The 25,774-nt window shown below is 39.3% G+C and overlaps 2 protein-coding genes and 1 pseudogene across 4 annotated transcripts; all 3 read left to right on the top strand.

The window, feature by feature from the left end:
* Positions 1-11,640: 11,640 nt before the first annotated feature.
* On the top strand, positions 11,641-17,831 carry LOC137948711 (large ribosomal subunit protein mL54-like). Of its 3 annotated transcripts, none has more exons than XM_068794859.1 (2): positions 11,641-11,734; positions 17,153-17,831. In XM_068794859.1, exon 2 carries the CDS (start codon positions 17,155-17,157, stop codon positions 17,545-17,547), a length of 393 nt encoding a protein of 130 aa, XP_068650960.1. In that variant the 5' UTR covers positions 11,641-11,734; positions 17,153-17,154; the 3' UTR covers positions 17,548-17,831. The 3 variants fall into 3 exon arrangements, with proteins under 3 accessions (XP_068650960.1, XP_068650962.1, XP_068650961.1); XM_068794861.1 differs by lacking the exon at positions 11,641-11,734 and adding an exon at positions 12,626-12,636; XM_068794860.1 differs by lacking the exon at positions 11,641-11,734 and adding an exon at positions 13,160-13,255.
* Positions 13,279-14,898, top strand: LOC137948568 (pentatricopeptide repeat-containing protein At3g04130, mitochondrial-like; annotated as a pseudogene).
* Positions 17,832-23,518: 5,687 nt separating the features above from the next.
* On the top strand, positions 23,519-24,760 carry LOC137948567 (phospholipase A(1) DAD1, chloroplastic-like). The gene has a single exon (XM_068794654.1). It carries the CDS (start codon positions 23,519-23,521, stop codon positions 24,758-24,760), a length of 1,242 nt encoding a protein of 413 aa, XP_068650755.1.
* Positions 24,761-25,774: the final 1,014 nt, after the last annotated feature.

Raw genomic sequence — 25,774 nt, 5'->3', positions numbered from 1 at the left:
TCTCAGTATTTATAGTCGCGATGGAGAAGCTGACATCCAGGGATGTAAACCGAAAATATAGAAGCACGAGGGGTACTACTCTACCGAGTGGGAACTCGGAAGTAGAGAACTCGTCAACTACAGACGAGCTTATGATTAAGATAAGATTGGAATAGAAAAAACAAGGCAGCACTTGGTTATTGGAATTGGGTAAAAGCAAGAAGAATTAAAGCCTTGACAAGTCAGAGGTGCACTAAAATGACGAGTTCAAAAGATATTGCCAATCTTTTTTTGATCTTCAGATAAAAGCGTTCAAAAACATTTTTCAATTTTAATTTAAATAAAATTATTATCAAATTTACCCCATTTATTTCTAAATTTTCTCATTTATGTTTTTGAGCAATTTTCCCAATCCACCTTTGTGTCGGCAAAGAACAGGGTTCTCCCTCCTACTTATGCTTGGGTAAGAATATAGTTTTTAAGGAAAATTATTTTATAGAAAAATTTAAGTAAAACCTAATTATATCTTCCAATACTCCTCCTCAAACTAGAGTATATAGCTTTAGCTTGTTACAAAATCTTGTCTAACAGTCTCCATTAACAATTTTAGAGACTACTTACTATTTTAAGGATAATTAAAAAAATAATCACTTTGGTGAATAAAAATACTGACACACGTTGAATGTTGAAGCGCACCCTTTTTTGTACAAATAATGGGTCAATTGGCATTGCCTAAAAATGATAATAACAAAAGATGATAAATTGAATAAATACTATAAATTTATCACCTACACTTATAAAACATGGTATTCAAAGAAAGTGTAGCTTACAATGAGAAATTCTCCTCTCATGTTTTTTGCAAAGTACCCATTTTACCTATTAGGTATTCATTCAAATCATACAAGTAGATAAAGAAATGATAGGATTCACACCTAGTTTCCGGGTGAGGAGGATGAGAGTGATAAGACCTCAGCTTAAATGGTTCCATATTTTATCCTGGATTCAAAATGTCAAATAAAATTTTGGATTTTTCATATCCTAGTCGAATATTTGGATTCAAAATAAAAGGTTTTAGATTGGAATTGGAAAAACAAGGTTCGATTATGGTAAATATCTAGATCTAGAAGCTCATGCAATGCACTAAAAAATTATCCTTGACCCCGATTTTGACCCTGGCCCTCACCCATTTAATTTTCTTCACCTTTCTATTCTCTTATTCTCCTTATCTTTCAAGTTGACAATCTTCATCCAACACGCTAACATTAATACCACCTCTCTTAGGGTCTATTTGGAACCCACAGAAAATAAAAAAATAAAAAATGAGAGTTTGATCATTATTATTCTCAAAAATAGTTAGTGAAAAAGAGATTTTGATCATCATCTTATTTTCACTAACTATTTATGGGAATAATAATAATCAAATTCTCCTTTTATTTTATTTTCTTTTCCATGGGGTTCCAAATAGACCCTTAGTTTCTCCCTTCTTTCTCCTTCAAAGAAGATCAAACAACGCCCCAAATTCACCTCTCTCAGTTTTTCACTCTTTCTCCCTCCATCATGCTTTTGTTTTTCCATTCTTTCTCCCTCTGTCATTCCATCACTCTCTCTATTTTACCCTTTTTTTCTCCCTATTGCTCCATTCAAAAGATTGATTAGGCCATTAGTTTTTTTTTTTAAATGTCTTTCTGTGATTTTAAGTGTTTAAAAGTTAACGACGAAAGCTCTAATTTTCAAGCTTCATCTTTTGCAAATCTCATGATTTTTTTGTTTATGCTTTTGTTAATTTTGGTGCCATGGGTATTGTTATTTTTCACATTCTTTTCCTCTCACCTTTGGCATGTTTCGAAAAAATAAAGATCAAATCGATGTGCATCATTGCTTGTGGTTAGGTCCTGGGTGTTTCAATGCTTGAAAGCAAAATGAATCCTTATGACTTTGGAGGGAAGATGAGCTTTTTGTTAATGTAAATATGTACATGTAAAGGGCATACTTGTCTTTTTCTTTGGTCCAAGGGCATACTGTAAATTCCCTCTTCCTCTTCTTTTTCGAATAGGTTTTCTCATCAACCCGACGGATTTTTGTATTCTGAATGAGAGTTCGATAATGAAGAAACCTCTTTGAAATCAGAGAGATTTACATGGTATCAGAGCGGAAAATCGAGCGATTTTGCTTCGATTTTTCAGTCTAAGGTGATTTGGTTGCTCTCGCACTCGAATTTTTTTTATTTTGCTCGGTTTGTGCTCGTTCTGTTCGTCTGTTGCTTTCGCGCCGCTCATCTGCTCCTCGTCCGGTGATCCCTGGTGCTTGAAGATGCCTCGCCGCCCCGCACAACCTCTGTCATGGGTTGAATCCTCTTTTCGGCACCCTCAAAGGTTGGTTCCCTCTATTTCTCGGATATTTGTAGCTTGAGTTGCTCTGTCTCGTCGACCTCTGGTATTCACCTGTGCGATTTCTGTACGTGAAGGGTATTATGGACTCGTGGAATATTAAAATTCCTGCAGTAGGTTTACCATTGAAATTTGTTGATTTTGGGGTTTTGGAGTGGGTTTCAGAAATAGTTCTATTGGTGGTTGTTTGAAGTTCTCGTGTTATTATTTTTTGAGAAGGCGTGATATAGATTTGTGTTTGTTAGGGAAGTTGATTATAGTGGCTGGGTTGAGAGCTGGTTTCAGTCTGGACTTACCTATCTATGGATTCAATTAGTCATGATATGAAGGTTCTTTCTGTCCGGTTAAATGGGAGTAATTACTCTCTTTGGAAGTTTGTGATGCGAAATTTTCTAGTTGGAAAAGACCTATGGGATTACATTGATGGAAGTATCACTGCTCCAGAACCTACATCCACTGACTTCATCAAAGAAAATAAGAAGTGGTTGACTGATAATGCAAAAATCATCACATGGATCAACAACGCAGTGGATCAGTCTAGCAGTTTGCAACTGTTGAAGTATGAGACTGCAAAAGAAATATGGGACTATTTGGAAACTCTGTATGAACAGACAAACTTTGCCAAAAGGTATCAGATTGAGACAGAACTTCGTTCTGCTAAGCAAGGTGATCGTACAATTCAAGAATTCTACTCGTTTATGACACCTCTATGGGATCAACTATATATGATGGATCCACCCTCCTTTCGGAAGCTCCCTGAATATACCAAAGCATGTGATGATCGCAAGCTTACCGACTTTCTTATGGCTCTTCGCAGTGATTTTGAAATGATACGAGGATCTATGATTCATAGAGCTCCGCTACCCACCTTGTCTGCAACTGTATCTGAATTGTTGGTTGAAGAAACACGATTGAGGTCTTTGGGTGGGATTTCTTCCAGTAAGACATCATCACCAGATATGTCACAAGTACTTGTCTCTGGAACACACTCTCATACTTAGTCATCAGGGGGCATACTTGGTTCTGGAACACACTCTCATACTCATCAGTCATCAGAGAAGCCAAAAGTGCCAGTTCCACAAGATGAATGTTCCTACTGTCATGGTAAAGGTCATTGGAAACACCAGTGTCCCTCATTGCAAAGCAACAATAAAACTCAAGGCAATTTCAAACCTTCATAACATCATGCCTCTAGTCGTCACAATCAAGGCCATTTCAAATCTGCACCACATCATGCCTTCAGTCGTCCACCACCGCATAGAGGTCTTCGTCCATCTGCTGCCATTGGGTCTCTGGATTGTTCAGATACCCTTTCTGCCCCAGCTCCCACCAGCAGTGATTCTACGCCTGATCTCTCATCATTAGCTGTTGAGCTCACTCGCATTCTTGGCAAGTCGTCTACTCTCAGTACTCAATTTGCATCTCATACAGGTATGTCTTGTTTGGCTGGCTCTAGTGACACTCATAAATGGATCTTAGATTCTGGAGCCACACACCATATGACACCCCACTTGTCTCTTTTACACGATTGTGTTAGGCCTTCTCACCCAGTTAACATCCAAGCTGCTAATGGCTCTCCCATGCCACTAGCCTCGGTTGGAACTGTCACTCACCCTACTTGGTCTTTGTCCGATGTTTTCTATGTTCCCCATCTAGCTATTAACCTTCTTTCAATTGGCAAACTTACTGATTTAGGTCTCACCATTACCTTTGTTTCTGATCATTGTCTTATACAGGATCGCCAGTCAGGGAGGCAGATTGGGATAGGCCATAGAGAAGGTGGTCTTTACTTGCTTGATGATTTGAAATTGCCAGTATCTCTGCAGGTGTCTAGTTTTTCAGTTCAATCCATGTTGCAAGATTTACTTTCTGTAGACAACTCTTTTTACTTATGGCATACTCATTTAGGACATGTTTCTGCTTCTCGTTTATAGTTTATGATCAAACACAATATGTTAGATTCTACTATTAAATCTTCCCCTCTTCGTGATTGTGTTGGTTGTAATCTTGGCAAACAATGTCATTTACCCTTTACATTAAGTCACTTGGTTACTTCCTCTCCCTTTGATCTTGTTCACTCTGATGTTTGGGGACCTGCACCTGTATCCACTAAAGGTGGGGCTCGCTATTATGCATTGATTGTCGATGATTTTACTCGTGTCTCTTGGATATTTTTTATGCATCGAAAATCAAACTTCTATTCTATTTATGTTCAATTTTTTGCTATGGTGCGAACCCATTTTTCCACTCACATTAAATTTTTTTTCTCTGATTTGGGTGGTGAATATATTTCATCTTTATTGAATGATTTTCTGAAGTCTGAGGGTACTATTCATCAGTTGTTTTGTCCTTAAACACCTCAACAGAATAGTGTTGCAAAATGTAAACATCGTCATCTTATTGAAACCGCTCGCTCTTTACTGCTCCTTGCCTCTATCCCCTCTGAATTTTGGAGGGAAGCCCTTCATACTGCCACTTATTTGATTAATCGAATTCCGTCATTTGTTTCTGGCAGTATCTCTCCTTTTGAACGGTTGTATGGTGTTCATATTACCTATGATCACTTGCGAGTCTTTGGTTGTGCCTGCTTTGTTTTATTACCCCCTTCCTGTCGCACTAAATTGTCTGCCAAATTTGCATTGTGTGTTTCTAGGTTATGGTTTTGGTAAAAAAGGATACCGATGTTATCATCCTGAGTCTGGTAGACTTTTTGTTTCTCGTAATGTTAAGTTTTTGGAATAGTTCTGTTACTTTCGAATTCTGTTGTCTACTCCTGGTTTGCATGATACAAAATTGTTACACATTGATCCCTTTGTGTCTGATGAGCCCCGTGATGACCAGTTAATCATTCACCATCCATCCACTGATTCACTCCTCCATTCGGAGGTCTCCTCTACTATGCCTTCACAACAGTCACATGCAGGTACTGACTTACCTTCTCCTGTGGCGCCTCTTCCTCTCGACTCTCTGAACTCTGGTGATCAGCATCTTGCCACCCTTCGTGTTTCCACTCGTGTTCGCCGTCCCCCTCAGAGGTATAGTCCATCTTCTTATTTGCTATTTTCCCCCTATTTGATCTTTTTGTCTAAGATTCATTCTTTTGTTGAGCCTAAGTCATACAAGGAAGCTGTATCCGATGCAAATTGGCTCCAAGCTATTAATGATGAGCTCACTGCCCTGCACCAAATAGGTACTTGGGAGTCGGTTCAACTTCCTCCAGGTCAGCATGCTATTGGTTGTAAATGGATTTTCAAAATCAAAACTCAATCTGATGGTGCACTTGAGCGATACAAAGCTCGGTTAGTTGCTAAAGGATTCTCCCAAACTGAAGGCCTTGATTATGATGAGACTTTTGCTCCAGTTGCTCAAATGAAGACCATTCGCACCTTGATTTCTATTGCAGCTGTTCAAAAATGGCATCTTTATCAAATGGATGTTAAAAATGCTTTTTTAAATGGTGATTTGACCGAGGAGGTATATATGCGGCCACTACCAGGCCTTCCTCATTCTGCTGGTTATGTTTGCCATCTTCGACGGGCTTTATATGGTCTCAAACAAGCTCCCCGAGCTTGGTTTGCGAAGTTCAGTTCCTCTTTGATCCGCCTTGGCTTTGTTGCTTCCAATTATGATTTTACCATGTTCATTCGTAAAATTGTTGTGGGGCATATTGTGGTCCTTCTATATGTTGATGATATGATTATGACTGGTGATGATGAAGCTGGCATTGCAGACCTTAAACAACAACTTCACTCTCTCTTTGAAATGAAGGATCTTGGATATTTACGGTATTTTTTGGGTATTGAATTACCTATTCTCCTGAAGGTTATATTTTGTCTCAATCAAAATACATCTCTGAAGTGATCAGTTGTGCTAGATTGACAGATGATCGGATTATGGATTCTCCCATTGAACTCAATCATCGCCTTAGCCCTACAGATGGTGACTTGTTGTCCGATGTTACCCGATACAGAGAGGTAGTTGGGTCCCTAGTTTACTTGACAGTAACCAGTCCTGATATTACCTATGTTGTTCATATGGTTAGTCAGTTTGCTTCTGCCCCTCGTACCACTCATTGGACAGCCGTTCTCCGTATCTTACGTTACTTACGTGGCACTGTGCATCATGGCTTACTTTTGTCTTCCACCTCTGATTTGGTTCTCACTGGTTATTCTGATGCTGACTCGGCTGGTGATCCAACAGATCGCAAATCTACTACTGGGTATTGTATCTTCCTTGGCAATTCTTTGGTGGCTTGGAAGAGTAAGAAACAATCCGTTGTCTCTCGCTCTTCTGCCGAGGCAGAATATCGGGCTATGGCAACCACTGTTGCTAAGTTAATTTGGTTTCACCGCTTACTTGAAGAACTTGGCTTTCCTCAACTGTCTGCTACCCCTATGTTTTGTGATAATCAAAGTGTCATTCAGATTGCCAAGAATCTGGTTTTTCATGAGCGTACGAAGCATATTGAGATTGATTGTCACTTTGTACGACATCACTACTTATAAGGCTCTCTCACCTTGCCCCATGTTTCCTCCACATCTCAACTTGCGGACGTCTTCACCAAATCGCATCCAGCTCCTCGTTTTCATCATGTCATAGGCAAACTTATGTTACTTGCCCCTTCATAAGTTTGAGGGGGGGTGTTAATGTAAATATGTATATGTAAAGGGGCATACTTGTCTTTTTCTTTGGTCCAAGGGCATACTTGTAAATTCCCTATTCCTCTTCTTTTTCGAATAGGGTTTCTCATCAACCCGACGGATTTTTGTATTCTGAATGAGAGTTCGATAATGAAGAAACCTCTCTGAAATCATAGAGATTTACACTTTTTAGCTTAACTTACTAAAAAAGTGTACTTAACCCCTTATGAAGTGAGCAACCTCGCTTAGCCTATCACTCGGTGAAATCCTTTCAGGCTATAACTGGATACTTATGTCATTGGCTGCTTATTAGTTGGTTTACTATAGCTAATTCTCAGTTTGGTGTCTGAATTAATCGTTGATGCAGTAAGTGTGGAAACAACATCCAATACTATTTTAATCACTCTTCTCTATTTTCTTGCAACTGCTCTCGGAATCGGCAGCACTCAGTTCAACTATTATTTTTTAGGAGATTAACAACACTCGGTTCAACTTATTGGCAACTTATTACTCAGTTCTAACTTATTATTTGTTGTACATTTTCCTTATTCAAGGATGGATTTGCTACAAATTATCTCATGTGTCCTTATTACTCTTAAGGACTTTTACTATTTATTGATTATCTACAGCTATATAACAACATATTTGGTATGTATTATTTGGGCATCGGCTCATTACCGCAACTACTATTGTGTCTCTTTGATTGAGATATTATTATTGAAAAAATAAATCCTAGGTTGCTTGCCTTAGGTTCATTATTTGTTGACTGTTTTAGGCATTGGTTCATATGATGAAGAATAAAACACATGATGACCCCGACTTCCTCTTCTTAACTTCCTCATTACCCATTACCCTTTTATTATTTGACAACCTTTCTCCTACTATCCTTTATCTGACTCTCGTTTACCCCCTTTGGGATGGTATGTTGCTTTGGTTGGTCCTTTATATATATGGGTGTTTTTAAGTCCATTGAGACTTTTTATTGGTACCCTTAGGTTTTTTATCGTCGTCTTGTAAATGACAGATATTACCCACTTTAGTGATCATTATCACTATTTTTGTTCAAAATCCTTTGAGGTTGGTTTCGACTTATGTTTTATCACCCATTTTTACCTTTTGAATATGTGTCCAGTTTCATACTTATCCATGCGACGTCGTGATGGAGGAGATCATTACTACATCTATTTCACTTGTTTCAAGTTGGGATCACTGCCATTACCTCCCAACTTGTGGGGGAGTGTTGGAAGATATGAATAAGTTGGAGTGGCATTGATGTAATTAGTTTAGGAATTTTGTCTCTTCTTCACTCTTACTAGGGTGAAGGGTATACTTATAATATTGGTACTTTTAACATCTATAAATAAAGCTTTAGGGGCAAGGTTAGGAAGTTCCACAACCCTAATTCTCCAACCTCTTTCTCCTTCTCAAAGTCCATCACTCTTCTTTTTCTCTTCCTAAACCTTTTCTCTGTAACTCTCCTTCTTCTTGTCACCCCTTAATCTTCTTCTACTTTGATTATATATCATAGAATCTTAAGTTTTAATAGGTGGAGTCTTATAGAAGTTTCATAAGAGGAGGTCTCACAGAAGAGTCTCAGTTAAAGGTATTTTAGTTATGTTAGTCTTCTATCCATGTTCAGTTGTTCAATTGTTATAGGACTTATCTTTTAGTGTTTAACTTTGTGTGTAACCGATTTAAGTGTAGTATAATTGTAATTGGGTTCTACTTGTTTTCTTTAATATAAATAGAGGTTCATTGTACTCAAATTATATTATATTATATTAACTCAACAAAATTTTTTCTTTTTTTTATAAATTCAACATGGTATCGTAGCGGGTTAAGTGAGTTGACTCGGTCAACCCACATAGATTATGTGATCATTTTCTGATCTATCATCTCTAGTAGTTTGGATTCGTATTCTATTTTTTTTCCTATCCTAATATTGATTATTTTCTTGGCATTAATACCTCCATAATGAACTTTTCATATTCAAAATTATATATTTATTGAAATATCTTCGGGACTACTTTCCATTGCAAAAAATTGAATTTTAGCAATCAGAGTTTTTTACAAAGAGAAATTGATATTTGAAGCAGCAAAGGTCAGATTGCAAGAGCGGTATAAGTAGTAGTAGAAAACTTAAACTTTTGAGGCATTTTATGCCATCGAAAACAAGACTTTATACGAAGAGTTATATATTAAAAGATAGATCTATAAGTTTATTTTCTTACCTATTAAACCAATTCCCAATTTGAGTTTTTCTATAGGGAAATATCAAAATAAGAAGAGATAATGGTCTTGCTGGCCAAAGAAAAAAGAATCCTTAGTTCGGTCAGACTAAAGAGTCTGAAATTTATGAGATTCTTTCTCTAAAAAAATATATATTTTATGAAGAAAAATCATACTTTGATGAAAGGTATCAAGTACCTAGCTACCATAATCTTGCTTTGAGATCTAACTTGGCGAATGTTTTGGCTTCCCTGAAGTGTTGCAAAAAAAAAAACTTCTCAAGTTTGTAGGGGGAACTAGTCATCAACCGACAAGTGATTTGGAGGTTGGTAGTTGACTAGTAGCCTTGGTTTGTCTCTTATTTGGTCCAAATGTTTGTTGACATAGAATGCTTCACACACCCATTTGGGAAAGTAGTTGGCCTCTATAAGTCCTTTATGAGTTGGGAGAGTTCTTATTGAGCCATCTGGTTGTGAGTAGGATGCATACTTCAATGACTAGCATTTAAAGGGTAGACATCTTCATTCTTTTTTAATGGGAGTCAGAAGAAGAACTCTACTTTTGTCCATAATGAATCTACTTCCTTTAGGGGGGTTAGTCCACAATGAAGTGGAATGAATTCCCCTCGCATTACTTAGTTCATCCCACTTATGGCGTTAGTCCAGAATGACCTGAATTGAAGTGAGATAACACCATTTCATTCGCTCAGGCAAAAACGGGGGAAACCTGTTTCCTACCTATTTTGCGAATTATCAGCTTTCTGCGCGCGACGCGCGTTGTTTCTTCCCTCCCCCCCATCGTTCAGCAAAATATTTTTTCCTCCCTCTGCCCCCACCCCCGTCGGTCGTCCTCCCTCTGCCCCCACCTCCGTCGTAGAGCACGGGAGGCTCTGTCGCAGAGCCCCTTGGCCTCCCTCTCTTTCCGCGCCCCCCCCCCCCCTTGACCTCCGTCGCAGAGCACGGGAGACCAGAGCCCCTCGGCCTCCCTCTCTTTCCGCCTCCCCCCTCGTCGGCCTTCCTTCCTCCCTTTCTCGACCTCCGTTGCAGAGCACAGGAGGCTAGAGCCCCTCGGCCTCCCTCTCTTTCCGCCTCCCCCCTCGTCGGCCTTCCTTCCTCCCTTTCTCGACCTCCGTCGCAGAGCACGGGAGGCCAGAGCCCCTCGGCCTCCTGGCTTCTCTTCTCTCTCGGCCTCCCTATTTTCTCCCTCTGGCGCACCGTCGGAGCGTCGCCTCCGTCGCCGTTGCCCGCCGCCATCGCCGTTGCCCGTTGCCGTCGCCGTTGCCAAACCCGCCGTAGAGGAAGACGAAGACGATGTTTAATTTTTTCTAAGTTAGGAAAAATTAAACATCGTCATAATTGGTTTAATTATCCAATTAATTAAACCATTAGTTTTTCATTTTTTGTTAATATATTATTAATTAATAATATTTAAAATGTATATTATGTTATTGATAAATTAATATATTTATTTATTTATTATGTATTTATTTATTTTTTATTAAAATAGTGAGTTTTAATTTTAAACTATATCTTATGTTATTACAGAATAATTTATTTATTTATTATATTCATTTATGTTATTTTAACTTTTTTATTTATTTTAAATAATTTATTCTAGTCACACGTAATTATTATATTAATTTATAATAAATTATAATCATTAATTGGTTTAATTATCCAATTTTTATAATTAATTAAGCCATAATTATTGTTTTAATTTATAATAAATTATAATCATTAAGTAATATAATATAATTTTTCATTAATTAAGATATTAATATATTCTAATACTACACGTTAAATCACTTATAAGTATAGTAACCACGCTTATTTTTTTTAATTATATGTTTAGGTATATGTTCTATTTAAGTATATTATAAAATATTACTTATTCTTGTTTTTATATCATATTTTTCATTTGTGGGCACTAACACTGGAATTTGTTTTCCAGCCACTTGAACTCGTCTATACTAACACCCAAACATGAGTTGTAGTGGAAATAATTCATCTCACTTCAATTCAATTTTCCACTTCATTTCCACCCCCCCCCCCCCCCCTAGGAGGATTAGAATGAGACCTAACACAAAGATTGGATCAAATATTTTTTATATTAACTAAAGAGATTGATTTTGAAGATTTCAAAGATCATGGCAGGGTTAGACCAATGTAGTAAATAGTCCATGTGAATAAGACCTTGCTCATCATAAAAAAATATCTTGTCTAGGATGTCGAAACTGAGGGTGTTTTTTCCTGTATGATATGATTCGTGAACTTGGATATTCATTGAATATAGGGAAACGACTTAATAGTGATTGTTTTGCTGGTTCTTCTGATAGAAAACCTTTCATTGAATATAGGGAAGCGGCTCGGTTTTAACAATATTGCCTTCCGGTTTGGTTATTAGGATTCTCCTCACAGTCTTCTTGTTAACCGTTCCGGTTCTGCCGTTCTCTTTACATCCTATCTTGCGCCGGTTGTCCGCCGTCGTCATCTCTCTCCGGTGAGTATCTCTTTCCTATCCTTCCATGGTGTATGCTCCCTGCCAGCCAGTTATTGTTTTTCCTTCTATGGTTTCTGTTGTCTTTCATCTCCTGCCTTTAGCTATTTCTCTTCGCCCACTTATACATGAGTAGCATGCGATCAAATTGTACTGATTAGGGTCGCCCCACATGGTTAAAATGATAATCATGGGCGACCCACAGTCTGAAAACCTGACCAACTGAAAAAAAGCAGTTTCTCATGAATGGTTTTTCAATTGCTGACAATGAAGCGTAACCCGCATTTTATTTTTTCATTTCGAGATGATTAACCAAAAGGACATGCTGGTTGTAAAGATTCTAGGAATGAGTATTTGTCTTCCACCACATGCAGGGCTCACGGCCATGGATATCCTCGCCCTACCGTTCTGTTTTTTCTTTGGGATGAGTATTTTTTAAAGGAAAAAGGAAAACAAACTTAAAGTATGTACTGGAATTGGTCTTACTAAAATTCAGGTAATTGAATTGAATATGAAAATATTCATGAGCTGATACTTCAGGCGATGCATGTCTTTTTATTTTTTTCTGCGAGACCGATTAAATTTTCCTATAAGGCCTCTCGGAATCTTCCTTTCCTCCTTTTTGGACTCTGTCACTTGTGTTTTATGAGATCTAGAGGTTTAGGAGTTTTCTCTAACCATCTGCAGCAGCTTTATTTAATTTTTTTGCTCCCCTCCCAAAGTCTGCTTCTGGACGTTTCCACTTATAGCTATGTTGATTGTCTGTTTGCATATACATTTTGACTTGCTTGGTTTTGACTTATGCAGAAAACTTGGTTTCTTCCATTTTTATTGAGCCGATTTATTCACTTGGTTTTCAAATATTAACGTATCCTGCCTTATATTACTTTGCAGGTAGTAAAAAGGTGAGTCTCATAGCTTTTGTGGCTTACCCCGTTTACTGTAACATAACAAAAGTGACTTACATGGGTTTGTTATTTTTTACGGTTGAAACATATTCTTTGTGCATTTAGTTTGAGTTTTTTATTATTAATTCCTCCCATCTTTGTATTTTCACAGTTACCTTACTACTGCATTGCCATGGCCTTTTATACTGCTGGAATGTTTTACCATTTTTTAGCTGTGAAGTTCTTTGATTATTATTGGTACGGAATGCCATTGGACTGTGGATGATCAAATAATATTTGCCGTGTGAACTTGGTTGCAGATGCGATCTTCTCTAAGATAAACCAAATATTTGTTCAAGTTCAACAAGATGTTTTTTGTTTAATTATTTATGTACAGTCATCTGCCCTAAGATGAACCATATATTTATCTCTTCATTTCATTAGATTTTATACTCAATTCCATTGCATGACATATCTGTCCATAGTACAGTTGAACATATAAGATCATAATTTTTTATGATAGTGTAGGGGGTGCATGGATGTTGCCAAATGAAAAATTCATTTCATAAATCTGCTGGAGTTGTTATTATCAATTTTTGGAGATAGGAAGCCAAAGCCTGTTTTGTCATCTTCACAGGTGAAGAAGCTAACACTCCAATATACTTTAGGATGCAAAACTGTAGATTGCCTTCCCTTATTTCATGTTACCGCAGCTCTGTAATTGGCACAAGTTGGATAAAGCGTAGTAAAGGCGATGTTTTTATATGTACTTCAATATCATGTCCATTTGCTGGTATATTAATTGGCTTCAAATATCATGCATGTTCTCCTTCTCTTGTGCCTTTGAAGGAGGTTGTTTATCCATATTCTCCAATGAAAACTCATATGCAAAGGGCACAGACTTTGGTCAAAGCTCCATATCTTTCTCTCAAAGAAGATGATTGTACAAATAAAATCCTCAGCATCATTCCAAAATTCCATCGCGGAGCACATGAGGATAAAGTTCTTCAATCTCTCTTAAGAAATGAAGTTTGTTGTAGAATCCAACCTTCAAAGCATCTTGTTGGTGATTTGCTCAAGAGATTTGAAGATGATTGGAAGTCTGCTATAGGTCTCTTCAGATGGGCTGCTTCACAGCCTGAATATAATCACAGTGCAGAAGCATATAATAAGATGGTTGATATTTTAGGAAAGATGAAGAAAATGGATACGATGTGGACAGTGGTAGAAGAGATGCATGAAAATGGTCTTGTAATTCTTAACACAGTTACTAGAATTATGAGAAGGCTTACCGGGGCAGGGAGATGGGAAGAAGCCATTACGACATTTAATGATTTGGAGCTCTTAGGTGTAAAGAAAGATGTGGTGTCTATGAATTATCATGCTTGACACCCTTTGTAAAGAAAAAAAAGTTGAGCGTGCACATGAATTTTTTCTAGAGCTCAAGGTTCACTTCCCTCCGAATGCTTACACCTTTACTATTTTCATCCATTGGTTGTGCAAAGTCTGAAGAATTGATGAGGTACAGTGGAGTTTCCTTGACCTTGTGTTATTAACTATTCAACTATCATACAAGGTTACTGTGACCAATTTAATTTTCGTAAAGTTTATGATTTATTGGATGAGATGCAAGCTGAGGGTTGTCTTCCAAATATGGTGACCTTTACTTCTATAATGCATTCACTTACAAAATCAGAGGAAATAGAAGAAGCCTTGCAAATCTTGGAGAGGAAGAAGGCAGTTGGATGTAAACCTGACACACATTTTTATAATTTTTTTATCCACATTCTGACGCAAGGCTGTCCGTATATTTGAAGAGGAGATGTGCAATAATGGGCTCTCCCCTAGTGTATCGACCTACAATACTTTGATTTCTATATTTTGCCACCATTCACAAGTGGAAAATGCTTTTGAAGTTTTGAAGGAGATGGAAAGTTCAATGTCTTGTGAGCCTGATCTTTTAACATATCATCCCTTACTTAAACTGTGCTTGAGAACTGGACAAACAAAAGACTAATTGAGGAAATTATTGGATGACATGGTAAACAAGCACCACATTTGTCTTGACCTTGGAACTTACACACTTCTAATTCATGGGCTTTGCCATGTGGATGAATGTGAGTGGGCTTACTTGCTTTCTGTGAGATGATAAGTAAAGATATAACAGCTATATATAAAATATGCAATTTGCTTCTGGAAGAAGTTCAGAAGAAGAACATGTTTGTTGTTGTTGAAAATATTAAAAATTGTGTGAAGCAAATGAAGAACAACTTCAGTTAAAGGACCAATGGGCTTAGCCATACTCTTTTGGAACTTTCTTTCTGCAACCTTCTTTTGTTACTCCCGTGCTGTAACATGCTATAAGTGGGGTTTACTGTTGTTTGTTGATATATAATGGAAACAATGTGATGCTACAAAGTTTTTATTGGCAAATTTCATTCACATCTTCCCTAGATGTCATCTTTTAGTTCACACTATCTTACTCAATTGAAAAAGATGCATCCTCAAAAAAAAAATGAATGAAACAACTCTTGGGTGTTTTTTATTTTTTATAAAAGTTTAACTTTTGCATCCCAAACATTTTAAAATGTTGATATACAACTTTTTTTTTTTAGGTTAATAGAGTCTCTATAAGCTTTACCTATGACATGGGTCATTGCTGCTGTTGGCTGGGCTCAGAGGAGGAACGGGTTATTGTTTTGGAGAAGTTGTTTTATTGCATGCGTGGCACGTTAGTATTTTTAAGTGTTCCTATTTTGGCTAAAAAGGGGATTGTATTGCCATTGTTTCTTATGGATTAAAACCAGAAACTTGTGCTAGGCAGTGGTGGAGAGTTGAGTTCTTTGCATATGTGAATGTCGTATCTTTATTTGGAAATTAATAACTCAGCAGAACTGCTAGCTTCTGGAAGTACATGGAATGACGTGACATATGAAGTTGATTACTACTCAAAAAGAAAGTAAAAGTTCATGTTTCATTCAACTTATTTTGGAGAACAAAGGAAAGTGGTATGTTGATAGTTGCTTGTGTCGCAATATGATCCAAGTTTTATTTTGGTTTTTTTCTAGCTAAGGCCTGGGGAATGAGCTACTGAAGGGGCTAAGGTCTTTTTCTTCTTGCAGTTGTCATGACCTCTGGCCTGCTTCCTAATCAATGCCTTTTAGTTGTTGGTTGTTAGTCTCTATAGGACCAGTTATCAGGCCTTGGAATTTGCCAATAGCATTTCAAAGAAAATTGGTTTTGTTAAATTGCTAGATGCATGTGATTTTCTCTTCTTTTTTGTTTAAATGAAAATTGGCAAACTGTGATTTTCCTTTCAAAGCCATGTAAATACTTAATAAGGCAAAAAACCACATATGTACAAATTACAATTGTATAAAGCATTTCCAACATTCTGTTGTCTGATGACATATGTGACCTTTTTTATGCTGATGCTGGGGCATCTACTGTCAGAGTGGTTCCGTCCACTTTTGTAAGCGGTAGCTTTCCGCACCTAACAGATCGGTCTTTTAGGTGTATTGGCTAGGCACTGTCATGGTATCAGAGCTGGGCACGCCACGTCCCGCGTTCGAATCCCGTGAGAAGCGGTCAAGAATGGGCGGGGTGGGTGTCAGAGTGGTTCCATCTACTCTTGTAGGCGGTAGCTTTTTGCACCTAACAAATTGGTCTTTTGGGTATATTGGCTAGGCGCTGTCATGGTCTCAGAGCTGGACACACCATGTCCTGCATTCGAATCCCATGAGAGGCGGTCAAGAATGGGCGGGGTTGTCAGAGTGGTTCCATCCACTCTTGTAGGCGGTAGCTTTCCGCACCTAACATATCGGTCTTTTGGGTGTATTGGCTAGCCGCTGTCATCTACCAGTACTAGCGATCCAAATAGTTCTTCTATTTGAATTTCAATATCATCTACACTTCATCTATTCCTCATTTCTGCTTACATTTGCTAGCTTCAACCTTCTCATTTTATTTTCTACCAGTTGATGATAAATAATTGTTTTCCATGCAACTAGAAAAAGGAGGTAGATACAAAACATGGGTTGTGATTGGAATCTTTTCTTTGTTTAAAATATCATTTCATTCATTCATTCATTTTGAAACAAGTGCTTTATTTGTCATGTGTAAGTAATTGGTAGACCAAATACATGTTCTTTGACTGGTTCATATATCCACTTATTGTAAACCATTACCTTAAATTTTTAACTCTATGATTGTATTTATTACCTATGAAATGAAAAGGACTTATTGGTCCGAATTGCTCATTGAAACAATGTTCGCAGTTAATTTCAAGGTTCAAGGAATTTGTTATTATTTGTTGATTTAATTCTTCACTCACTCATCCATTCATTTACTTTAAAAAAAGTTCACTATGGATTTTAATTGACACCAAGAAAGAAAAATAGCAAACCAATTTATTCATTTGGTTGGGATAATTTTTCTACTCTCAGAAACTATCATAAGCTTTCAGAAAGATAACTGTGTAGTGAAAAAGCTGGTCTTTGCTCTAGCCTATTACTAAGTAGTAAATGTGTTCCAGAAATGGCAATGCGCTGCAGTAGAGCAATTAGACACATAGTTGTCTCTATGGAGGTTGTTGGTGTTAGAGGATATGCGGCAGCAGGTGGCAAAGCAAAAAAAGGTGGCAAGGGAAGTGCTGCTGCTGATGCTCCAAAGGCTTCTACGCTCAGTCAGGAAATCAAGTCGACAACAGTTGTTGGTGCCAATATCCTGAAAGATGGTACTGATCCAAAAGTTTTGCCAGACTCCGAATATCCGGATTGGTTATGGCACCTGCTTGATAAACGCCCTGCATTAAGTGAACTAAAGAGGAAGGATTTAGAGACTCTTCCTTGTGAGGACCTCAGGCGCTTTGTGAAGTTGGATAATCGCGAACGGATCAAGGAAAACAATACTCTGAAGGCCAAGAATTGATCATAGGCATGTAAGAAGAGGTCCCTTCGATTTTTGGTGCACTTAGGCAATTGAACTGTATGAATGGAATTGTTCCTTCTGACCAGGACTGGTAAAATGGTGCAGCGAAGATCTTGTCTGCACCCATTGAAGAACTTCTTTCTTCTTAAAGTAGCTCATTTTAAATGGTTTTACCGATCCAAACTTGAGTATCTGTACTTGTTGTTTTCTTGTTTTATTGCATATCCAGTTCTTTCAGTTGCAATTCGGTCTCAATTGTGCCATTGTTGTCCAAAGCATTGGATGCAGGGGATGATTCCACCGTCTGCTGCCATTGAGTAAATCAGCTCATTATTCACTCTTGATGAGACAACTGTATATATTCAGTTCTTCCATGATTATACTTCAGAAACTTAAAAGCAAAATTTCACTCAAAATTGTCTGATTCTTTCCTTATGATTATATGAACTGAACCCAGAAATTTAAATCATCGGGTGTTCTGTAAACATTTCACGCCCTTTAGATCTTCCAGGTCCAGGTTCTTTGTCAAGTATTGTTGTCTTATTAGCCTATGTTGGACAAAATAATACTTAATTATATCAGGAATATGTTGCCCACCCCAAAATCTGAGACGTTTCATCAGGTATAATGTATAAGATTTACTGGGTATATTATTCCCCAATGTATAATAATGTCAAGTATCTCCAAAGAATCATGGCGGAGAGATGGTTAAAGCTAGTGTAACATAGGAGGATTCTTCAAAGTGGTCGATCATGGCGTCTCTTTGGAGACCCTGGAGATTATGAGAGAAAGATGCAGTGAGTTCTTCGACCTGGGCATGTAGCAGAAAATGAAGCAGCAGCCCGACTTAAGAAGGTTTCCTTCCCTAAGAAGGATTTGTTCATCTGCTTTAAGCTTTTTAGTGCTCACACCTACTGCCATTTGATAAGGTAGTATCTGAATGAGTTTGAAGGAATGAGTATCAAAATTCATACAAGGTTGTAAGGGCCTTAAGATCTATCTTTTGATCAACTAAGGTTGATAGAAACAAAGGGTGTTGTCAACAAATTAAAGGAGAGGAACCAACCTATACTTTCGATATCAGGGAAAAGAAGAAGAAATGAACAAACTGAATTAATTAACTATTTTTGTAATAATAGTAATTCAAATGTGGGACAATTATGTAGAATACAATAGTTGATTTAACATGAATTTTTTTTAGATAAAAAAGTTTTTAAATTTTGCATTTAAAATTATATAGAATGCAAATTAAATCTCATATAAATGAATAACTGATCCAATACAAAAACCCATTTGGTGCGAAACATTATCTCAATCATCCGATCATGATCAAATGACTGAGATAGCTGTTTCACATATTTCGCACCAAATGGTTTTTCCTATTTAATTAATCGATTAGTTTTTCTATTATTTTGGTGGATATAGATTGAGTGGTTGGTGGGAACTTTCTCCAAGATCGAAACTTAAATGATGTTTCTCCTCCGGTAGCCGTGAGAACAATGAGAGGTGCGTCAGCTCTCTCTCTCCGGATCCAAATAATTGAAGCTTTCATCCGTCACCATCCGTCAAATGATGTTTCTCCTCCGGTAGCCGTGAGAACAATGAGAGGTGCGTCAGCTCTCTCTCTCTCCGGATCCAAATAATTGAAGCTTTCACCCCTCACCATCCGTCAATGCCCATTTAGTTCTAGCAAGAAGAAGAGAAGCTCTACAGTATGGCGATATGATGCAGGTACGGTGAACACGAGTACCCACGAGTCAAGACTGGCCAAAGAATTGTTTAGAAAAGTGGATGACAACAAACTCCATTGATACTTCTTGAGCCAGACAGTTGTGAGCTCAGAAAAAAAACTTATCTGAGAATCTCTAGTCAATGGGAAGGAGAAGTAATGTCAAAAAGCTAGTCTTTGCCCACCTAATGTTCGGGGAACTTGATGATCTGTTCATAAAAAGCTATTTATCCCCATCTTGAATAATGAAAAGTTTATCGTCCAGTTAACATCATCAACGCTTGCCCCCAAGTCGCAGTTTACTGAAGCCATTCCAGTTCACCTAAGTCTGTATGAACAAAATCACTTTGAATTCAGTTCATGACGGAAATCTGGGCAGACTGGATGCACGATATGCAGATCAGTAGGAAACGGAATGGGCAAAGAAATATTAGATGAAACAGAGCATTAACCCATCTAAAACTAAGGACGAAGTTCGTTGCTCCTTGAGGTGAGGATGAGTTTCTCATTTTGCCAGATATGAGTTTCTCCCAAAAAGCTTGCACATGATAGGGCAGAGATGAGGTTAGCCTTGAAAGTCTGATATGACTAAATGTATATATAATTATATTGTTTACTTATGCCCTTATCTTAGTTCAAATGACAATATAAAAGGTAAAAAAGAATTAAACCGATAAAACTTTAGGGACCACTTATGAGGGATATGGCTTAGGTACAGAGTAAGGACATGTGGGAATGGATGGGGTTTGCAGACGCCCTGCTAAGATTCATGGGGGCTTGATCATGATATGGGTGGGTGTTAGATGTTGAACTGAACTACACTTATACAATTGAGTAAGAGTGGTGTTTATACAATTTAGAATAGAGAAGATAAGTTTTACATGATAAAATAAATACAACAAATGGTTGAATTGAACCACACCTTTACAATTGAGTGAGGGTGGTATTTATATAATTAAGAATAGAGAAAAACTTTACATGATAAGATAAATCCAATGGGTTCTTATTTGATAACTGAAGGGATTATGCTAATTCCATATCATACCTCCTCAAGATAAACCTCTTGTTAGAGAGGCCAATCTTGTCTCGTAGCAATTGAAACGGTAAACTTGGTACTGGCTATGTAAGGAGATTTGTTTTGAGGGTTCTTGGAAGCAAAAGAACGAGGAGAGCAATGACATTAGTAGTTAGGAAGAGCAACAACACTGGTGGTGGCTGGGGCAGACGTAATCGTATCGTCCAGTGAAGAGATGTAGAAGAGGACCGGCACTTTGTAGCGGTTGGGGTGGATGGAATCAAAGAGAACGCATCGTCCGGTGAAGAGATGTGGAAGAGCAGCGACACTGGTAGTGACTAGGGCGGACGGAATCGCATCGTTCAGTGAAGAGATGTAGAAGAGCAATGAAGCTAAATTCAAAATGTATCATCTGGTGAAGAGATGTGGAAGAATAATGACATTGGTAGCGGATGGAGTTAATGGAATCGCATCGTTCGGTGAGGAGATGTAGAAGAGTAGCGGCACTGGTAGCAACTGGGGTAGACGGAATCGCATCGTCCGGTGAAGAAATGTGAACAACAACTGGTGCTGACAGAATCGAAGAGAATACGTCGTTCGTTAAAGAGATGTGGAAGAACAACGACACTGGTAGTGGTTGGGGCGGACGAAATCAAAGAAAAAACATTATCGGGTGAAGAGCAATGGCAAGGTATATATATTTTTCATTGAGTTAAGACAACTCCAATTCCCCTCTTATGTGTTAAGACATGTTTGAAGAAACCCCACACACATCTATTTGTTGTCCTAACCTACTCACTTGACCCAATTTATTCTATATAACATGTTCAAAAGTTCATGTATAAATTCTAAAAGTAATTGAAAATTAAACACCCACAAACACTATGCACATCTTTATTGCCAAGGTCATGTTTGTCCTTCCAAGGTATGAGGGAATAGTATATTAAGGGTATGTGGTATATTAAATTAAATAATGTGATTCATATAACTTTTAGTGATTTTAATAAAATAACTTTTGGTCTATTATTTTGTCTCCTCTATCAAACCATAAAATTAATACTTTCCTTATACTTATTTCACACCTTAGCTCAGGTTTTTGCAAGAGTTAGTTATTCTAGCACATTAGTCTTTAATTGACTATTTTGCCATGACTGTCCACAAAGTGACAGTTCTCTTTAGCTCAACTTTAAGGGTATAAATGTTATTTACTTGTATGAAATGATTGGCTTCTTCTATAGCGAAGTGGACAGCGGTGACCCGAGCTGACGCAAACCGAATCCAGTTCGGACCCACCCGGAGACGGTTCAGTCGTCAGTCATGAAAGCCATTGGTGGCACAGACTCCAATCACCTGAGTCAGAATTCAGAGTATAGCGTTACCCCTTCCGGGTTAATCGATGAAGGAAGTGAGATCGGACGACAGGGGGAAACTAAAGATCAAGAGTCGCTCTTCGAACTGCCTTTTCTGTGCTCCTCTCCACTTACCTCGTCCAGAATTATCTAAGCTTACTAAAGTGATCTTCTTTCGTCTGTTTTTGATAAAATAATTTTCTGTGCTGAATGACTTGACCGCACCGCTTGATAACAGTACTCCACTGCTGAAATTTGTGGATATTCTTTCATACTTTCTTCGACTGGTTCGTGGCATTCTAGTCAAAAAAGTTTTCAATGGCGAAGTCATTATTCTGGGAGAAGAGAAATGGCGACGAGAGACAGAAAGTTAAGTAAAATGTTATCTCGGAGAGGAAGCGTTCGGGTTTGTGAGCTGTCGCTATCTCTGCGCACTGTTGTAACGACGGCTTTCACAGATTTGAAAGGATCCGATGTACTTCGAATCTGGACTGCTGCTTGTTTCCGTTAAGAATCTTCAGTACTCTTCGAATCCTGAGTGCAACTCGTTCCCGACTCCGTTCAACTCGAGTTGTGCGCATGCAACCTCCAAGTTCTGAAAAGAGTGAAAAGCTCAGAAATGGGGTAGTAACAAACTTTATCGGAAGAGCACTAGAGCTTCTGCAAAATGCCCTTATCTGCTTTCTCATTAACGAGAGCTGGACGAGAGGAGCTGGGAGAAATGAGGGAGCCTAGGATAGTTTACACGGTGCCCCTAACGAGAACAAGTTGCGTCCTTCACGGGGAACTGCTAGAGAGAACTGTTTCTGAAAATTCGAATTGGGTAGAGAGCCTAGGCCTTATCTTCTTGCCTGTTGATCGTTCGGGCATTAAAACAGAAAGTAGAGCAAACAAGTGAGCCAGGATGAAAGCAAGAAATTCGTATTAGTTCATTCGCCGATTTTGGTTCAGAAAAAGGCAGATTGTTACGGATGCGATAAGATGCCATATATGTGGGAGAGAATAAGCGAGAGACGAAGATCATAACACCAATGAGAAGAAGTTTCAGCAACTTTAAGTGGTAGATTCAGTAAAGGAAAATCTCACTTTTCTCTTACTAGCTTTAAGTTGCAGATATTTTCACGATCAAACTATTATCATGTATACGACGAGAAAGATGAAAAGAATATCGAACAGTGACCCAGTTTTTAATAGGTTTGACATTGCTCCGCTACCTTCCACTAGGAAGAAGATTTATTGATAAGAGTAGCCACGTAAGACATTTTTAGCGTATCCCACTTAGAAACAGGGAAAGACAAAAATCCTAAGAAAGCTCGAAAAGAGGTAGCATCTTGGCTCCGCTCCTGACTGCAGCAGTAAGATTGTACGTTCGAAGAGGCAGTGAAGCTCATGGGGAGAGAGATGAAAGCAGCAGTTCACACAGTCGGAAAGTACATCAAATGTTTCGAAATGGAAAACTCAATTGCGGCGAGGTCAGTCAAATGAAGACGATACTTATGGGTCGAGAAAATGACCCTGACCTGCTTGATCAGCCTTGTACTGCATTATGATTTCTTGATCATGGCCTACTTACCCGCACTACTCTGTCTACAGCCAGTTTTTCAAGTTACAGATCTTACTCTCTCTCTCTCTCTCTCCCTTCGCTTTCATCTTTCTTCATCGTATCAATCCTATCTTGCATCGCTCGCACCGTCCAATCTTTTTCCTCTCGGCTCCTCTCTTTCTCTGGTTATAAAACCCCACATCTACTCCATTGTAGATGCATAGAACAGAATTACCAGCTAGATAGTAGTCTTCTTGAGCCCTTCACTCGCTCTAAGTCATCCGGGGAGCCCGATTTATAGCGAGTGAGTAGTGCATTCGTTTTACTAAGCAAATATGAGACTAGCTATTACAAAGGCTTGTCCTTCCCGTCTCCCCACTGTTCGATACACGTCCCCTGTCAGCGCCTCCAGGGTAGCTGTAACTCAGTCATCAAGTTCGACGCTGGCTAAGAGGTGGACAGAGCTCCAGGGCTGCAACAACTGGGAAGGCTTGCTTGACCCGCTTGACGACAGCCTCAGGGCGGAGATACTCCGTTATGGCAAGTTTGCACAGTCCGCGTATGATGCCTTCGAGTTCGACGTCTCGTCCGACAGTTATGCGACGAGTCGTTACCGGAAACAAGAGTTGCTGCTCCATTCCGGCATGCCGGACTCTGGCTATGTTCCGACGCGTAACCTGCATGCCACGTCAGGAATTCAGTTGCCACGTTGGGTCGACCGAGCACCGAGCTGGATGTCGATACAGTCCAGTTGGATTGGGTACGTGGCAGTCGCGGACGACCCCAAGACCATCTCCAGGCTCGGCAGGCGAGACATTGTCATCGCTTACCGGGGGACTGTCACCTGCTTGGAGTGGCTGGAAAATCTGCGGTCGATGCTGACTCAGCTTCCCGGCAGCTCCGCCTCAGGATGCCTCCCAATGGTGGAGAGCGGCTTCTGGAGTCTGTTCACGTCGAGGAGCTTAAAGCGGCTGAGTCTGTGTGAAGCCGTGAGAGACGAGGTGAGGAGATTGCTAAAGCGGTACAAAGACGAGCCCATAAGTATAACCGTAACAGGCCACAGTCTCGGCGCGGCGTTGGCCGTGCTAACGGCCTACGATATCACAATGACGTTCCGCCACAAGTCGCCACCGGTGACTGTTTACTCCTTCGCCGGACCACGCGTCGGGAACGAAAGCTTCAGACGGCACATGGAACGGCAGGGGAGCAAAGTCCTACGGATCGTCAACTCCCAGGACGTGATCACCAAAGTCCCCGGCATTGTGCTCGACGACGAGGAGGAGTCGCCGGAGAGGTGCCAGACGAAGAGTCACCTCCCCGTGGAGCTACTGAAGAGCCTGTTGGACACTCGTTGGGACTACGTCGACGTGGGGCAGGAGCTCCGGCTGAGCACATTGGACTGTCCAGATCTCAGCCGGCACGCCGGCAATGTGGCCAAGTGTCACGACCTGGACATGTACCTGAACTTGGTGAGCGGATACTCGAGCTCGACCTGTCCGTTCAAGGTGGCTGCCAAGGCCGAGTTATCTACCCTGAGAAGAAAATCTTCGGACAGAAAGACGAGCCTCTTGATTTGATCGCCGGAAGCTGGACTCAAAGTCATGTATGCATTCGAGCCAGTATCTGTTGCCGCAAGAATGATAATTTTTTAACTCCTCCTGCTGCTGCTTACTTTACAGCAGCAGCAGCGCAGTTAGCTGAACCAATTAGTATTCGAAACTGTGAAAGTCATGAAGCCATTTTTTTAAGAAAAATACGATGAATCTCTTCTTTCGGTGTGTGACGGCATATTATGATTGGTCATTCTTCTTGAAGCACCAAAAGATTTGGAAAATCCCGATCGTTTTCAAGAACCAAATTAGGCAGGGTTGATTGATACGTGGCTTTGAAATTTAACCAGATTTTAATCGTTTAGTTTCACCGACTTTTTTGGTTTGCGGCGGGAGACTGTGCAGAGTCGAGTTTGTCTTTAGTTTCGGGGACGACGGAGTCTACTACCACCATCAACGGCCTCGCCATCTGCCCGTTTACCAAACTTTATCTCCAAATCACCCAAATTAACCTTTGTAACTTCATGAATTGACGAAGACATTTAGCTCTAAGTCACCCCACCCAGATCATGGCTGTTGCCCGTCCATGCAAAAAAATTAAAATAAATAAATAAATAAAGAAAATTGTTAGAATTAATTAAAGGGTGTAAGGGTATATATGTCCAAAAGTGAACCGATTTGTAGATGTTACTATTTACACGGGTTCGAGTCAAGGGAGTGGTTCGTGGTTGACCAGTTGAAAGCTCCACCTGTGGCAGAGCACCGAAGATACGACACGTGGGCAAAGGAGGTTCTTCTATAATCTTATGCTATTTTGCTTTCACATTCGCTCGCTCTACGTTACGGACGTCCACGTCTTACCTATATCCTACTCTTATTAATCTAATCTTAACCTTTTGGCGGGTCCGTACTACAATCCTCGCCCAATGATCGCCTTTCCGTACCCTAACGAATTGATCAAATGATTGGATGCACACGTCGCCTCTGGGATCACTGATTTGACTCGGTAAATTCACGTGGTCAACTGTTCTTCCGTCCTAC

The sequence above is a fragment of the Aristolochia californica genome, unplaced genomic scaffold, assembly GCF_029961685.1.
Source record: "Aristolochia californica isolate CCGP_79_NKW_82.1479 unplaced genomic scaffold, dmAriCali1.0.hap1 SCAF_13, whole genome shotgun sequence".
NCBI classification, from domain to species: Eukaryota; Viridiplantae; Streptophyta; class Magnoliopsida; order Piperales; family Aristolochiaceae; genus Aristolochia; species Aristolochia californica.
This window is presented reverse-complemented; position numbering and strand designations above follow the sequence as displayed.